The sequence below is a fragment of the Terrapene carolina genome, unplaced genomic scaffold, assembly GCF_002925995.2.
Source record: "Terrapene carolina triunguis isolate 2854851 unplaced genomic scaffold, T_m_triunguis-2.0 Scaffold84, whole genome shotgun sequence".
Lineage (NCBI taxonomy): Eukaryota > Metazoa > Chordata > Testudines > Emydidae > Terrapene > Terrapene triunguis.
The window spans coordinates 29,679,137-29,696,141 of record NW_020664435.1 but is presented as its reverse complement, the minus strand read 5'-3'; the positions used below and the strand labels follow the sequence as shown (position 1 = coordinate 29,696,141).

The 17,005-nt window shown below is 40.4% G+C and overlaps 1 protein-coding gene and 1 long non-coding RNA gene across 2 annotated transcripts in view; one reads left to right on the top strand and one right to left on the bottom strand.

The window, feature by feature from the left end:
• Positions 1–4,804: 4,804 nt before the first annotated feature.
• On the bottom strand, positions 4,805–9,148 carry LOC112115708. The gene is made up of 3 exons (XR_003899784.1): positions 8,887–9,148; positions 6,544–6,697; positions 4,805–4,952 (listed from the first exon to the last, which is right to left on the bottom strand). It is a non-coding gene; the product is annotated as an uncharacterized LOC112115708 (long non-coding RNA).
• Positions 5,869–17,005, top strand: part of COL1A2 (collagen type I alpha 2 chain) — a 50,751-nt gene continuing 39,614 nt past the window's right edge. The window contains exons 1-6 of the mRNA XM_026649450.2: positions 5,869–6,082; positions 8,793–8,800; positions 9,441–9,458; positions 10,166–10,201; positions 12,056–12,139; positions 13,796–13,852. Coding sequence (XP_026505235.1) covers positions 6,013–6,082; positions 8,793–8,800; positions 9,441–9,458; positions 10,166–10,201; positions 12,056–12,139; positions 13,796–13,852 — 273 coding nt within the window. The 5' untranslated portion in view covers positions 5,869–6,012. The remainder of the gene's footprint in view (positions 6,083–8,792; positions 8,801–9,440; positions 9,459–10,165; positions 10,202–12,055; positions 12,140–13,795; positions 13,853–17,005) is intronic.

The window sequence follows — 17,005 nt, the reverse complement described above, 5'->3', positions numbered from 1 at the left end:
GAGCCTTCATATTTGGATCCTGTTTGGCATGCACATCTACAGTCTAACATAGCCACCTGTACAGGTAAAGACATGTTGCATACTGCACATGTCATCTAAAACAAGACAGAGGTTTTTTTTATAGAAAGCAAATTAAAGTGAATTGAGCTTCTGAAGTGACTGAATTCCTGCAGGCAATGGGTAAAATTTTCAGAAGTGCTTAAGTCTCATGTTTAAAAGAGACGTAGGCACTCAAATCTCACCAGTGAGAATTAGGCTCCTACATTACTTTGACACTTCTGAAAATTTTACCCAATGAGAAAGTTCTTTCCTTCTGGGGCTGCTTTAATAAAAATTCCATGGCTACTGAATGAATAAGGCCTTTTCTTGCTCCTCTCTTCACTGTGAAACTAATGGAGGGAGATGTCTCTGTTATTAATATCTTCACTGTTTCAAAGCAGGAGAAATAGAAAGAATTGAGGAAATTAAATTACAAAGTAAAATACATAAAATGATGTAGGAAAGCTGAAATATAGCACCTAGATGACTTGTCAGTGACAATCTCATCATGTAGTGGGCCACGTTGATCTCTGATGTAACTTCATTGAAGTTATACTAAGAATGAATTTGACCTGATCTCCCTTGAGAAATATGCAATGTTTATAAAGGATAAAGTTGTTCATGGATGCCCTTGCATGGATGCACAGTGAGGAGGAAAGGCCCTTCATTTTGCATGCCCCATACAAGATCTAGGCAATTGCAGTCCTCACTACTCTCCCCGGGGCAGGGAGGGAGGGACTGGGAAAAGACCAGGCCTTGGCTCTTGCAGCACAATTATTTACAGAATGAGACCAGTGAAGCACAGGAATTCAGTTGCACCCCACCAAAAGGCTGCAATAGTGGTCTTGCCAACTGTTTCCTCCCCCCAACTCAAGTGCTGGAGATCATGTCCCTACTACTTCCGACACTCTGATATTAAATCCACTGCTGATTAATTAAGCTAGCAACCAATAGCAATCAGTCCCCAGCTAGCTCAGGAAATAAATGTGTTTTTGTATTGATCCTAAAGGACCAATTTTGACTTTTCCATTGCGAATGAGTACTAGAGATGAATTGTCCTCCTCCAAGAAGGTCTTGTTGTCCCCAAATAGCTCAATCCTGGCGACAGACAGCAAGGACCTCCTATTGACTTCAGTGAGCATTCTCCAAGAGCATTCCAACCAGTCATAAAGTCCATCTCTGTATACAGGGGTTGTGGTTTCAGAGATGTAGACTCTTTCTTCTCAGTATACAATAGCTCTGTAATGGTATATTTTCTAGGAACAAAGGATTTGCCATCCTGGATTAAACTACTGGACTGGACTGCTATTTCAGATTGAAGTAGAAATTCAGTAATGGCCTGTGGATTAGTTTATAGTTCTTTGAAGAAATAAGTAGGGAAAAATTACTCTTTCCATGAGTGAATCCTCCCACTGGAACTTATTGCAAAGAACTCTATCTTTCTGACCATTTACATGAGCTTTTTTAATAGATATGCTACAGGATAGAAAATTGTAAGAAATAAATCTCATTTGGCTTCCTCTGGAAGCTCCTATCTTTCTAAGATTGCTTTTGTAGCAGAGTTGTCACAGGATATTTTGTATTATTAGCAATTTCAGTTTGAATTTTGCCTAGGGCATTGCTGGCTACAGTGTGTTTAGACAAGATAATTTCTTCAAATGCTGAATAAGATGTAATGCAAAAATGAATCCCAAGAGTGGAATGGCTGATACTATATTTTTCTCCGTTTTCTCTTTTTTTGGTTAGGGCTGGTTGGTCAAGACATTTCTGTTATACTAAAGGCTGCAAGGGATGTCATGTTACTCTTTCCAATGAATTTCAATGTGCCTGTGCTAGCAAAAGTGTTTACAAAATAAGAACTTTGCTATAGCCATTATTTTCTGCCAGAAATGCATATAATTTTCCACTTCACAGTGTGGTTCCAAAATGAGAGAGAATTCACTGAAGACCCAGTGTTCTTTAGAAACACTTTGATCTTTCCAAGCATCCGAGTTGGTCTTAGCATTCTTAAATAGATTTGCTAAGCGACATTGGCCATCTTCTCCTGAGCATACCCAACTGCTGTATCCCATGATCACACCACTATGAATGAAACCAGCCTGAAGATTTTGGGGGAGGAGGATCAGATTCTCCTTTAAGGAGAATAAGAATGATGATTCTTTTGGACACACCCCAAAATGAATGAATTTTGCTTAACTTAGAATGTGTGTGTGGTGGAAGAGAAGAAGAGATTTCTCTAACCCTTCTCCCCTTTCACCAGCCCAAGAAAGAAAAAAGCTGGAGATTCACTTTAGTAAAAAACAGAAAGCTGAGCTTCTCCCTTACATGTCTACCTCCCCCAAATCAGGATGGCCCAAGGCTTCATAGGCGCCAAAGGCCACCTCTGAGTCATGAAAAATCCCAAAGTCACCAAAGCAAGGGCAGGCTGGTGTAGATGTTTTTTGAATGGTGGTGGAAATGGACAGGCCAACCTTCTCCCACACCATGGAGGAGCCCTACAAATCAGACAATAATTTATGTAAATATAGATTCTGCTTTTTTTTTTTACTCCACAAGATGCTGGCTGATATGGAATTTGGCATTTTAATCCCAGTCCTGCAAGCTGCTCCATGTGACTGGACTTCTGCACCAGCACAGAACCCCATGTTGGATGTGTTCTCCTAGGCCTTTAATACACTAAACTAGACAGGCCACCTTTATCTGAAATAATTCAGATGGATTAGAAATTACTTTATTTGAACAGATTCAGCCCACCTGTTCGGTGTATAGTGATTTATGCTCCCACTGAAGTCATTTAGAGTCAAAATTATATTTTTAATGCAGCAAAGAGACACTACCAGGGCACAGAGTCAGATAATTGATTTCAGTGGGACTATCCCAAGCATAAAGTACTATTTATTGTTAATAATAGTGTCAGGAATATCCTTATTATTTTCTTTCTTGACATGAGCCTCACTGAATGAGTTTGATACAGCTTAAGAAATTTAAATATAATGGAATGAAATATGTTAGCTAGGTTCTCTTTTTTGTCATATTGTATTTCAGTCACTATCACACATGAAATACACAGACTGCAGATAGTATTTAAGGTTTTATGCTAAGTGTCATTGTTTTATTACTGTATTATATTCTGTTTGTCTGGTATAAGTGCTGGAACTAGGAGTGTTGGGGGCCTGAAGTCTATTCCATCATCTAGGGTTTACACTTAAGTTAAATAGCACTCAGCACCTCCTCTGGACTAATTGTTCCAGCACCCCTGCTGTTGTGTGGTAGGGTGTATTTTGTCAAATGAATACATGATTTAAAGCTATCCTTTAGCCAGAATAGGTATAATTAGATGTTTTAGGTAAGAGTATGAAGGTTTGTTTGTGATGCATATTTTTAGCGTCAGTGTTCTTGTTTGTTAGAGCAAGTCCCATGCCATGACTGAGTATTGGTCTGGATATAAAGACACTTCCACAGCGATGAGCGAGGGGTCACTAATTTCTCCTTTGACCGGTTCTGGTAACACTACTGGCATAGAGCATTTCAAATAAAACAACGTGGCATTAGCTGCTGAGTCAATGTGGCGTGCCGGTTAAACTTCCGATGCTGCTGGATCCAGTACAAAGTGAGGTGCTTTCTGCCAATGTCCAGTGGCTGCAGCAGCTCCCATTTTCCCACTTCCCAGCAGCACCTGGCCGAACACAGTGGCGCTTCAGGGTACACCTAAAATCTGACCGGAAACATTTCAGCAAGGGAAGGAAAACAAGAGCTCAAAGAGCAGAGGTGCATCTCCAGTGCGCAGAGTTAGCATCTCCAAAGAACAGCTGCTTTCCTCTGCCATGGGCTCCTCTGAGCCGCCCTGCCCCATGTACACGGCAGCCTTTTGGAAAAGCGGGGACCTGTTGCTGCTAGTTCGTGTGTCTGAGCAGGAATGTCTCTGCCTTGGAACAACAACAACAAAAAAGGGGGGGGGGGGGAGTTATGAGCAACTGCAGCCCGCAGGCCCCTTTCTCGCCCCTTCCGCTGCTGAGAGCTGGGGCAGGCTTGGATCCCAGCCCCCGGAGGCTAGTTGCCTTTGCAATTAACCGCGTCTGTTCGGCTCTTGGCTCCTTTTAATGAAGCTTCGGGTTTTGAGGAAGGGAAGCAATTTACTGGAGGGGGGTTGGGAACTGCTCCGCGGGAGGCAGATCGGGCTGCACCTGAGCTACCTACAGCTGTCTCGGGCCAGGGCAAAGGGGGCAGGCAGACCTGAGCTGTTGGAAACCCAATCTTGGCACTTGGGAATGACCACGTCAGCTTCGCTTTCAGCCACCGCAGATCACAGCGAGCGAGGCCGCCTGCTGCAGGGGAAGAGGCAAGCGAGCCGTGAGATGCTGATGCTGGAGACAGATTTAACCCCAAGTGCCTCTGGCTGAGGCCATGGCATAGAAAATCTGGCACTGTAAGAGACTGGGAAAAGCTCATCTCCTAGCGTCCCGCGCCCTGCTTGTGTTGCACTGGGAGCCAGCCAGAGCCCGAAAGCTGGCAGAGGTGGAAAGGAACGGGGGGGACTAGGAGGTGAGGGAGCAAGGATGTCCGGGACCCAGACTCAGGGCGCTTAATTGTAACGGGACGTAAATATGTGGCATCTTTGATCAGTTGGATTTCTGTTCCAGATGAAAGGGGGCACACGGGGGTGGGGAGGAAGGGGGAGACCAGGTAGCACAGACAGGGATGATGGAGCACTATATATATATATATATATCATCTGTTAATATCGTTAGCGTCTATATAGCTCACTGCAGAGGACGTTAAAAGAGCTGCATTTTGCTGGCTAGGCGCTGCTAACGAACAGCTGGGACCATTGCTCGGAGTGTGTTTCTTCTTTGGTAACCGCTCAGACTGTGCACCCACACAAACTCCCACTCCTCTCCGTGCTCTCCGTGGGGCTGAGGGTGGCAGAGACATTGTCAGTGGGGTGGGAATTTGGCAGGACCCGTTACTGAACCCCAGCGCCCCTGCCTGTCCCGCTGCAAAACCCATTGCAAAAACCGAGGGAGGAGAACACACTGGAAGCCCGAGTCCTGGCTGGCGTTACTGCCTGAGACAGAAGCAGGCTCATCTGGAAACGAATTCTGCTTTGAACAGATGCAGGCGAGGTGCTGCTGGGGCTGGTTGCCAGCCTGTGCCAGGCGGCGGGAAGCAGGGCACCTACCCCAGTGGTTTATTGGTGGGGGGGCTGGGCTGGCTGCCGGTGGCGGATCAGGGGTCTGAGGTGCGGTAGTGCGGGCACGCATGGGGATCTGGATCTGATGGGGTCGGTAGGAGCGTCCGGCTTGTGCTGCTACAGTGTGGGATCCTGGGGAGCAAACCCACACCAGGCTCCAGGCCGATCCAGCTCTTCCCTGTCGCACTCGCTGCTTCCCCTTCCCCACCCACCGTGAGCCGGGCAGGGCACGAGGTATCGCAGGACCTGGACAGCTCCTGCTTTGAAAGCAGCTTCCCGGCGGCAGCTCGAAAGCTCCCGAGCAGGTTGGCAGCTCCCCGCACCCCCCACCCCAACGTGGAAGCCAAACCAGACAGCGAGTCAGATTTTCCTTTTTAAAGCCTCAAAGTGGCCACGTCCTCACGAAGAATGGAACCAATTTGCCCCCCCCCCCCCCCCCCCCAGCCCTCTGCCCCGCCCTCGCTCCAGCCCGCCAGCTGCTGCCAAAGCTGCCGGGGCAGGTCGGAGATAAGGAGCACGTGACGGCCTGGGAGCCTCGCGGGGCCCCCAGGGCTGCTGCTCCGCCATTGGCTGCGAGGCGTTCGGGGACCCGCCAGCCCAGGGAACCTCCTGCCGTATAAATACGGCCGAGCGGGGCTTTATTATTTTAGCATCCCGGGCAGCAGGTTTCTGCTAAGTTTGGAGTTACTCGCCACGACTGTATGCCTGCGTCCCATAGGTAATATCTAACCACCGACCAGGGGCTCTGCAACACAAGGAGTCTGCATGTCTAGCAACTAGACATGCTCAGCTTTGTGGATACACGGATTTTGTTGCTGCTCGCAGTAACTTCATACCTAGCAACATGTCAATGTAAGTGCTTTCAGCTTGTTTGCGGTGTGGGGAGGTCTGTTTGGGGGGAGGGGTGTCCTAGACTCCCCACTCGCCCTAGACTTCTTGTCCTTTGAGGGTGAGGAGGGGGTCGGGGGTCTGTCAGTGTGGAGCTATACAGCCAGCATCTAATGTCATTGCCACTGAGCCAGTTCGGATTTTAACTTTTTTTAAAAGCCCCCCCCAAAAAAACCCCGCTCTTTTTCTGTCTGAGGATGGCAGGAGGCCAAGGAGCTCCCCCTTTCTTCCTAAAGAGGATGGGTTGTTTTCCATGGAGAATTGAAAGTCTTCATTTGTGAGCAGATGCTTCAACTCCTAGCAGGGGGATATTTATAGGAGGCAGAGCTATCTTCCTAGCTGCAGTATAATTATACTTGTGTAGCACTTCAGACTAACTTTTTAAAAGGTCCGTGAGGGGGAGGGATTGGAAAGCAACAGCTTACCCTCTCCTTGCAAGAACAGTAACGTTTAGGGCGTTGTACATCTTTGTCTGGGCTGCTGCTGCTGGCTTCTGTCCAAGTGGCGCCCTCTGGAGGGAGGAAACGAGTAGTGCAGGGCACCCCGTCTCAAAGTCTGTGGAGTGGGGATGGATTTACTCTGGAAAAGAATGGAGAATGTCTCGGTTGATTAGATACAGCCCCAAAAGGAGAAGTTATTAAAGTTCAGATCTCTCGGGGGTTGGCTGGTTGTTTTCTAGAAAAGTTAAAATCATACATTTGGAGAGAGAAAGAAAACAATTGTTTGGAAAAAAAAATCTGACAATGTGAAAAAATGTTTCTTGAGCTCATCTGTAAAAAGTGAACTAATATTCCTAGTATTGCCTTATGGAGACGCTGAGCTCTTCTCTTGCACACTCACTTAGCTCAGGAATAGTGACCCCTTCCGGTAAACTTTCAAACCAGACGTTAGAGGTCTTCACAAGTCTTGTCTCTTAACTGAATGAGAAATTCAAGAGTCCCTTTGCTTTAATGCAACATTTGAAATTCATTTGCACACCTAACACTTGTTTCTTTAAATGACTTTCTATAAAAATGAGCTGCGCATAGAGCCCATGTGGAAGCATCTCTAGACAAGTGATCTAACTGGCTAAATACATCTGTGCCAGCTGTATTCCTTCAAATGGCACATGGGTGCCATAAGTAAGCTTTTGAACACAATATTCCCATAAATTTCCCCTAAAATATCCAATATGTTACACACAAGCAAACTCTGTTCTACAGATGATGCTTTTACTCAATGACATCCTTTCTGACAGATGGTTGATCTGTCAAGATCATTAAGTCAGCAATGACTTTGCGATGATGACCAGTGTTGAATAACTGATTGTCCAGAGCACAGAAAGGGATCTAAAGATGTAAAAAGTTATCATTGTAGTATCTTTATGACCATACTGGCTTCCTCTCTTCCACTATCTACTTATTATCAATTTGACCCTTCCAATTCCCTGGTTGAGGCTAAACATAGACATTTTTCTCCCTCTGGTGGTAAGAAGAAATAGCAACACATTTTGCAAATCCAGTAACATTTTAAGAGAGAAAGAGACCTTCCAAAAACAAAGGGGATTCATGGGGGGATCCCGTTATGTCAGTCAACCCTAAACTTAAGAACATATGACCTTTTCCAAAAGGATAATAAGGAGAGAATTTATCTTGAAATAATTATCATTTAACACCCAAAATTTTACATTTTTAGAATTCAGTTTGGTATTTGGGAGCACACCAAACTGATGTTTTAGTAATATGTTTTACATATCAATATTCTGTATATTGGATTATACCAGTCATCTTTCTGTTAAACTGTATCAACCACTGGCATTGGTCTTGATCCTAATAAATTGCCAAACTGAAAATTTAAGAGATGCAAACCCAATTTTTAAACATATCAATTCAGTGCTGTCAAAATATAGTGTAAAATACAGATTAACGTGCTCAATTTTGAGCCAGAATAGACACTTTTTGACTGAATTGCTTGCAGATTGTAAAAATTAAATAAAATGAGAAAAACATAATTTTCTAGATTTTTTTATTTTGGGGATTTAAAGCACTAAAAAGCAGTGAGAACCCTTTGAACAATTTGTTATGTAGTACTAAATATCAAAAGTGTCCATAAAGAGAGTTATTTATCATTTAATGGCTAATCTAATTACTTTCCTATACAATGTATCTGTAGTCATTGTGCTTAGAATTCTCATATCAGAAATATTGGTGAGTTGAAGTAGCCCCCTCCCCCAACTTCATAAAAATGAGCTTGGAGCCATTTACAAGAAAATGGAAAATTATTCCTTTCAATCAAGATCTTTGCATGCATCAGTGTTGCTGGATTTGTCCCTCTGTCTGTCTCTATGTCTCTCTCACACACACAGAGACTTGCTCTCCTCTCCTTCTCCTCCTCTCCCCCTCACCGCCCTCCCCTAGGCCCAATCGTTATTTTGATGGGAGATTTTCCTGAGAAAGCGCTGCAGGATCAGGTCTACATAGTACATCCAAGTCTTACAATATAAAATATAGCTCTGTATTTAATTTCCTTAGTCAATCTGTTTCTCCACATAAAATCTCAATAATTACTACTGTAAACTAACATTTTAATAATATTAATTAAATGTTGGGGTATTTTACAAGCATTGAAATGTAAGCTTTTTAAAGTTATTGTAACCTACAATCGATTTTTTTCTTCTTTTTCCTTCTTTTTCCAGCAAATGAGGTCAGTATAATTTCATTCAATATACGATATTCACCCTTAACTAACTAGCTAGGCACCTTTTTTCTTCAGAATTGGCATTCACTTACCTTAATTCCCAAGATGATCATGGAAAAGCTAGCAATCATTAAGTGCTATAGGGACTGTCTAGAAATGTGCCCACCCCAATTTCCAAATGGGCAGGGCTTTTTTAAGAGACTGCCTTCGTAGGTGAAAATAATATAAAGAGGAAATAACATAGCGGTGACATTTGGATATTATACATGGCCCTTGGGTTGGAGATTATTATACTTTAAAGCTTAAGTATCTCTATAAACGTCATTTCATCAAAAGGATTATGAATGAATTCAGGTGTGCTTTTATTTATACCTTATTTGCATGCTGTGGTAAATATAAACTAGCCAATTTTATATGTAAGTTTTTAACAGATAGCTGTATGCATTAATAATCTAACATAATGTGTACTATATACATAATTCCTCCTAGACTTTAGAGCAATTTCACAAATATAGTCATTTATTTATATATATATATAACTTGATTTAAGAGGCTGAATCTCTGTGTTTGTACATTATAGTAATTTAATAGGATTTGGGATGGAACTGTTATTAATTTCAGTTTTGTTATAATTCATTCCTTTTAGGCAACTACACGGCGGAGGGTAAGCATTGTTATTATTATTTATTAATGTTTGTTTAAGTATTTTGATAACATGACATTTTCACAGGCAAACTAACATTTTGTTGGACATAGGTTGAAAGGAAACATATTTAAGCTGTTTTTCAGACACTTGACCAATTTAGCACTTAAATTATTAGACAGTAAAAAGACGAAAACAGCAGTTGGGCTATATTTACACCAGTGTAAACATGGATTCTGGATTTACACTGGTTTACCTGAGAGCAGAATTGTGCACACAGAGAACTAAGTTATATTTAGGAAAGCATTCTTGAGAACATTTCAAAAAGCAATTGATGACAAATACACATTTTACACAACAGTGATGCCTATTCAGGTCTATAATGACAGAGAAAATACATGTTGTTTTTAGAAATAAATAACATATTAGTGTTAATTATTCAGTGTGGAGTAAAACAAAAATCAACTTTACATGGATGTGTTTCCACAGACTAGTCTGTGCTTATCTAACTAAAATATTGTTGTAGTCTACTCCTCCTTCTCAATAATTTATAGTTACTTTGATAGATATAACTGATCTTTTCCCTACAAGTGACATATATAATATAGTAGTTTTGTCACACTTTCACAAATTGATTATTCTAAGCAATACAATTTGTTTATATGTGTTCATATATTTTGCTGGAGGACTGCACAGCAAATTGCATTGTTTTCTTTTTCTTCCTGCAGGGTCCCAGAGGAGACAAAGGGCCACCAGGAGAAAGGGTAAGGAACCACAATTGTTGTTCAACTATTTTTGTTATAACAATTGTCTTTGGAGGAACAATAGGAAAGAACCAACCATATTAAAGCACAAGTAATGAAATAAATTCACTTCTGAGAGTTTTGTGTACACACTTTTATAAAAAGATATACTGCATGGCAGACCAAATTTTGCCCTGGGTGACACTTGTGCAGCCTGGTTAAGGTGCCTCGGGCTGCCCAGGTGTGAGTTCAGAACTTGGCCTAGTACCTTTAGTCAATAGTCTGAAGAATAATTTCCAACTGTACACAGTGGAGGCAGGTGACATGAAAATGGAGAAGAAAAGCTGACATGGAAAGGTGCAGACTCAGAGCTGGTTCAAAGCATTGGATAAAGATAAAACTATGTAGAACACTAAGCAGAATAGACAAAGCCTGCCCTGAGAAGCTTTCACTTATTGTAAATCAAATATATATGGCTTGAAAAAACTTGTAGGCAAATGTATGCTGTGTATATTCTACTGGTCTACTGAGAAGGAGGTGTTCATTAGTGGATTTTGTTTATGTAACTGTAAATGAAGATAGTTACATATCTAATTACAACTTTCACATACTCATATTATTTACATTCATTTTCTTTTTCTGGCTTGCTTTGGTGTCACACAGCAGTTTTTTTGGGAGGCATATTTTTTATCTTCACAAGGTGCAGTAGTGATGGCTGTGATTTTGCATCATTTTATATCATGGAAATGCCATGATATGGTGTATATTTTGTGTAACGATCACTTACAAGCTTTAAAGCCTACACTGTAAACCATCAAGAAGAATACATATACTTGGGGCTGTATATTTGCTTTTCACTACTTATTTCTACCTAAATCCATTTAAAAATTATTTTCCCTATTGTAACAATATATAGATTGTGTGTGTGTACGGTGGTCCCAATCTTGCTCCAGCTGAAGTCAATGGGAGTTTTACCGCTGATTTCATTTGGAGAACGATTTGGGCCCAAAATACAGAGTAAGCTAAATGCTGTCCTCAATCACACCTGTGACTGAAGGCACAGTGTAGCGAGGTTGCATGGGTGTAACTGAGGACAGATTTGGCTCACAGTTTGGTTGTGTATATGCAGTTTCAAGCAATTATAGCAAATGAAGAGTATCATCAATTGCGGTAGAGGGACAGAACAGAAAATCTTTATAGCACTCTGTTTTGCTTCTGTTATCAGATTTGTTACTATATTGGGCCAGATCCACAGCTCATGTAAATTGGCCTCATTGCGTTGAGTGTAATGAAGCTATGCTGATTTACACTAGTGGAGGGTTCTGCCCAGCGAGCATCTGCTGACTTCCCCCCAGTTTTCAGAGGCAATTTTGTACACCCAGTCATTTGTGTCCACAGTTGTTGCATTCCCAGTTATTTGTACCTGCAGAAGACTTAATTTGTGACATTTGGGCACAAATGATTATGCCAGTATCTGCTGCCCATACTCACTTTGAATATCCCCTTAGTGCTACTTAGTATGAATAAGGATGGCAGAATCTGGCCTCGTGTGTGCAAATTGTGGGTACAAGATTTGACAGTACTTCAAAATTGAACACCCCAATTTAGCAGCCACTTTTGAGAGCATGGATCTAATAAAATCTCCAAAGAGCCTCAATGCTCTAAAACATAGTAAATGTACTGTTAGGGTGAAATAACATGGCAGTGGAAGTTCAGACTGTGCTAACTTTTTAGAAGTTAACAGTCAGCTGAAGTTGCATATATGGGAATGTTGGAGCGTACGTCCTAGCTTCTTTCTTACTTATGATTTCACAAGTTCAGAGTCTTCTTCAACTACTCCTAACATTCACTTCATTTTCATCTTTTTGACTCTAGGGTCTACCAGGTGTACCCGGCATAGATGGTGAAGATGGTCCACCAGGGCCACCAGGCCTCCCTGGTCCTCCAGGTCTTGGCGGAGTAAGACATCCAAATTTTCATTACTGAAACTGATCATCCATGCATTGTAGCATCTGATGATTAAATATACATATATCAGAAAATAAAGGCATTTCACTTTAGAATAGGATAAAACATTCTGTTGGGCTTGGAATGGGATGGGATTCTTCATTCCATTTCACTGAAATGTTCTTCAAGGGGTATATTTGGGATGATGAATTTGGGACCCATATAAATGTCAGTTGGGTGCTTAGCACATGCATGAAGGGGAGAATTAACTCCTTGATTCCCTAATGCTATTTTTTTTTCTTGTCTGAACATCTCAGAACTGTGCACCCATAACATATTTTTGTTATTCAGGAATTAACTAAATGAAATCCATACTGATTAAGCTCATGGGCAAACAAGACAGCACTTTTTGCTGTTGGCTTCAGATGAGGGGAAGTTAGTATTGAAACCAAGTGTAGTAATAATATAAAATATATAAAATATAAATAAAATAAAAATGTAGTAAACATACTGTTATGGTGAAACAACATGGCAATGGAAGTTCAGACTGTGCTAACTTTTTAGATGTTAACAGTCAGTGCTGAAGTTGCATATATGGGAATGTTGGAGAGTATGTCCTAGCTTCTTTCTTACTTACTAGCAAATAAACTACATCTTTCTTCCCTCTGAATTTTTCAGTATGAACAATATTACTGTCTCAGAGCTTAAATGGATCGTGTCTCCTCTAGCCTTCTTGCAGAAACAATGTGTGCTTCGCTTGTTCTCAGAAGGCCTTGATATGCCTGTTTAACCCTTTGAGTACCCTACATTAACGTCATGAGAGGCATAAGGTCTTAGAGATGACGTGTTAATGGGCAGGCACTGTAAATCCCTGGGGCACCAGGGAGATTAACCCACTTTCATCTTCACTGGAAAAAGAAATGGGTTTTTTTGTTTGTTGTTTTTTGTTTTTTCCCTTTTAGCAGACATAAAACTGAAATAAAAAGATTAAATTAAAATAATAGGAATTTAAAAGGAATCCAAAGCATGAAAGGAATATTTTCTACTTCATCTTGGTTTAAGAGTTGGACAGAGCATTTTCTCTCTAAAGATTTCAGTAAGGAAAACCTCTCCTTCTATAAAAATCTGCAAGGCTCATGTTGATGGAAATGCATAAAGTCCACTATAGTTTTCTTGAGAATGTAGGCACTTCAGATATTCTGAAAAGCTGCAGAGCCCTAGCTCACTTGCAGGCTCAAAGGGGTGGAACATTAAGTCCAGCTGGTTGGTGCAAGGATAAATGTACATAGCGTCTCAAATTGAGACTTGTCCAAAATGATTTAGGTGATTTAAGAATATTTACCTCTTCTAAATGGGCGTAAGTTTTATGTTCTGAATTTTCAACTCACATTATCAGTTTCTCTCAGCTACTGTTGAATAAATGTTGCTGAGAGAGTTGTGTGAAATGGCATAATTATTACTAAGGAAAATTTATTTTTTTGAATAAACACAAATGCACTCAATAAATGTTGCCATTATTATAGATTTTAAGGAAATTAAAATAAACCATTATCCAGAAAATATAACAAAAATCAGATAATCTGAGCATATAAAATAAATCTAAAAGCCTGATAGTATTAATGAAGTTCTTATGTGTAATATGAATTTCAAACATTTTCTCTCCTACAGAACTTCGCTGCTCAGTATGATCCATCTAAAGCAGCTGATTACGGCCATGGACCCATGGTAGGCAAACATTCTCCGTCATTCAACAACTTACATAGATATGTTTATTAAATGTTTCATTTGGATCCTTACTACATATCTTACATGTATCATAACTGACAACATAGTTTAAAATGTATGTGATGATCATATCAGAGTCTGAGTCAATATAAAGATTTTGCTGCCCTTTTGATGTAGGGCAATTGAAAATGTTTGCAGTACATTCTTAGATCTAGACCCTCTGCTGGTGTATCTCAGTGTAGTTCCTTTGACATCAGTGGAGCTATGCCGATATAGACCAGCTGACGATCCAACCCTTATTTTGTCAGGGAAGCTCATGTTCTGATCTTAGGTAATAATTTCGTTTTATTCACTATCCCTTTCCCCATAATGAGACATAAGAAAATTGTGTTTTGGGAATGAAGAAAGTTGACAGTGAAATTAATCTCAGTCATACCAAGATGGACCTGGTAAGAGCTACCTCAGCTAATTCATCTCAGCACCATTGATATGATGAACTTGTGGAAGCAAGTTCTGCCCCCATGACTGTACAACTCCGTTGACTTCATTGGGGTTGCATGGGTTTAATAAGGGCATAATTTGGTCCCTGGATTCTGTGTTGAGTCATTTACTCCCAATGCTTATCACATCTAAGAGTACTTAGGCAAAACAGACATATAAAATACGTCTCCCAATACAGAGTGAGTTGAGTAAAGATCAAATTGTATTTGATAAAAAACATATAGGCAAAACCCATTCTGAGGGAGAGCCTTTTCTACCTACTGCTGCTAAATCTGTAGAAAGGGACGTTTTAGAAGTATATTTGCTTCTCCATTTGGATCATGTTGCCTGTGTATGTGGATAGCAGAATATGGGCTAAATTCTGCCTTCAGTTACATCTGTGTAACCCTATTGTAGTCAGAGGTGTAAATTAAGGTAGAATTTGTCACTTGTCTCCAGGAACAGTGACTACACACAATATTAGTGTTGCCAATGTACCTAAAATGTAATCAGTGAGTTAAATTCTGCCCTATTTTACAGCTGTGCAACCCCCTATTCAAGTTACTAGTGGATGTATGGTTGTAATTCAGTGTAGAATTTGTCCCCAACATGTTCAGCTAAACTGTTCAGCATTGGGGCTGATCAATTAGTGTTTCCATTCCTGAAAACAGCTTAGATATGAAACTTTCATAAAAAGATGTTGGCACACCTGCGTGTCATAGCATTAGTCACACTCATTCCCTCAATAACCAATATGTATCATTTGTTCATATATATATGAACTCTGTTAATAGATCATAAAATTGTATTTGTACTTTGGCAATGTATAGCAAAACAAATAGCAGGGTGTCTCATAATGCTTCAGTGACAACTCTGGGGAAGGATAAAACAATTTACAACTGAGCATCTAGATGGAGGCTGTCTCTGTCCCTGGGAGGACGTGAGAAAATGTAGATGAGGATTCATTCACCTGTGACTGTCACTGTAGCAAAGTGCTAACTAAAGAATTTTCCACCACGAGTGAACAAATAGAGTATATCATCCCCCTACCAGCAACACCAATGGTGCTACATGCAGAAAGGTGAGCCTACGGCCCCTTGTTATTTAATACTTTTTTCTCCTGTGACAGCCCTAAATAAAAACGTAGTGCAGTGAAAATCAGTCTGCATTCAAAGCTTTCCTTATCTTCAATGGGAGTTTTGAGCGCAGAAGCACTGAAAGATTGGACAGAATGGAATTTATACATATTCAAAATGAATCTGAGCTATGCCCATGTTTACTGTACTCCTACCTCCCCCACATACCAATAATGTATATAACCAATCATGTGAGAGTAAATAACTATGGTCGCCATGAAAAAGTTAAGATTAGGATATTATTATGAGGTAACTATGGGTAAATGATTCATTTTCAATGGAAACTACTATATCTACAGGTACTGTATGAGTAAATTCTGTTAGCATGAATGCGAATAATGCACCCATATGGCAAGAAGAATGGACTCCTTAATCATATCCAAAACTTGTGTGATTTCATAGTGAGAAATCTCTTAGATCTTGAATTTTAGCAAAATCTGCTTGTAGGAAATATTTTATTCTTTATTTCTAAATGCCACAGAAAAAAAACATAGGGAAAAATATGGGTGTGGAATTCACCTTCATGCAGAGAGCCAGTGCAAGGCCTATGTATCACTCCAGTCCTACTTAGACCCTATTTGAGGGTTTAAGTGAGACAAGTAGTCCACAGGCCTTGTGCAGGGAGTCCACATAGCGGGAATTTTACTCCAAATCATTACATATTTTGGTAACCATATCATGTATTGTAAAATACAGGTTGCGCAGTCTCACCACCTACTAAGATTTCTCTTGATCCCATAGGGAAATGTCCTTCTTTCAATAGGCATATGTTGCTTTCATTAGTTTTAATGAGGACTGTTCACATTTTTAAGAGACCCTAATGTTACATAATCTAATGTATGTATTTTAGATTATTATAATCTGTTAATACTTAATTATTTCAGTTATGACATCAAGCACTCTAGATCCCATAAAATATGAATTTGTATGATGGAAGTTTAGATAGATGAGTTTGGGGTGGCTTATTTGTTTGTTTCTGTGTTTGCTCTGTAATATATAAAACAATTGTTAACAGATTGTGTGCTAGTCTATTAACAATCCTCTTTAAGGACATAATTTGGGTTCATAATATCCGTTTAGCAAAATAAACTTGTAACACTTTATGGATTGCTCTATGAAGTTCAAAAAAATGCAAAGTGGAGAATTTAAATGAAAATAATTTCTCTAGATCTGGCAAAGTATTACATATGCAATGTATACACAGAGTCACTTTCCAAAGTAGTACACTGACAGGGATTTTGCAGCATATAGTAATAGTAGCATATATAATCATTCATTATCGAGATTTTTTTTTCTCTTATTGCCCTGCCATGATATCAGTTTTCATTTTTCAATATCTCTTCCTTTCCTTTGAAGAGCCACTGACACAGTCGAGAGACCCTAAAATGTAACATTCTTTAACAATGGCTTTTTTGTTGTTTGTTTATGACTGTGGGGATGTGCATAGTTGTGACATCATCCTTTCACACTGCCTGTTTGCTCACAAGAATAGTGCAGGCAAGCCAAGAGGAGGAATGACCGTGTGCAAGGGCACTTG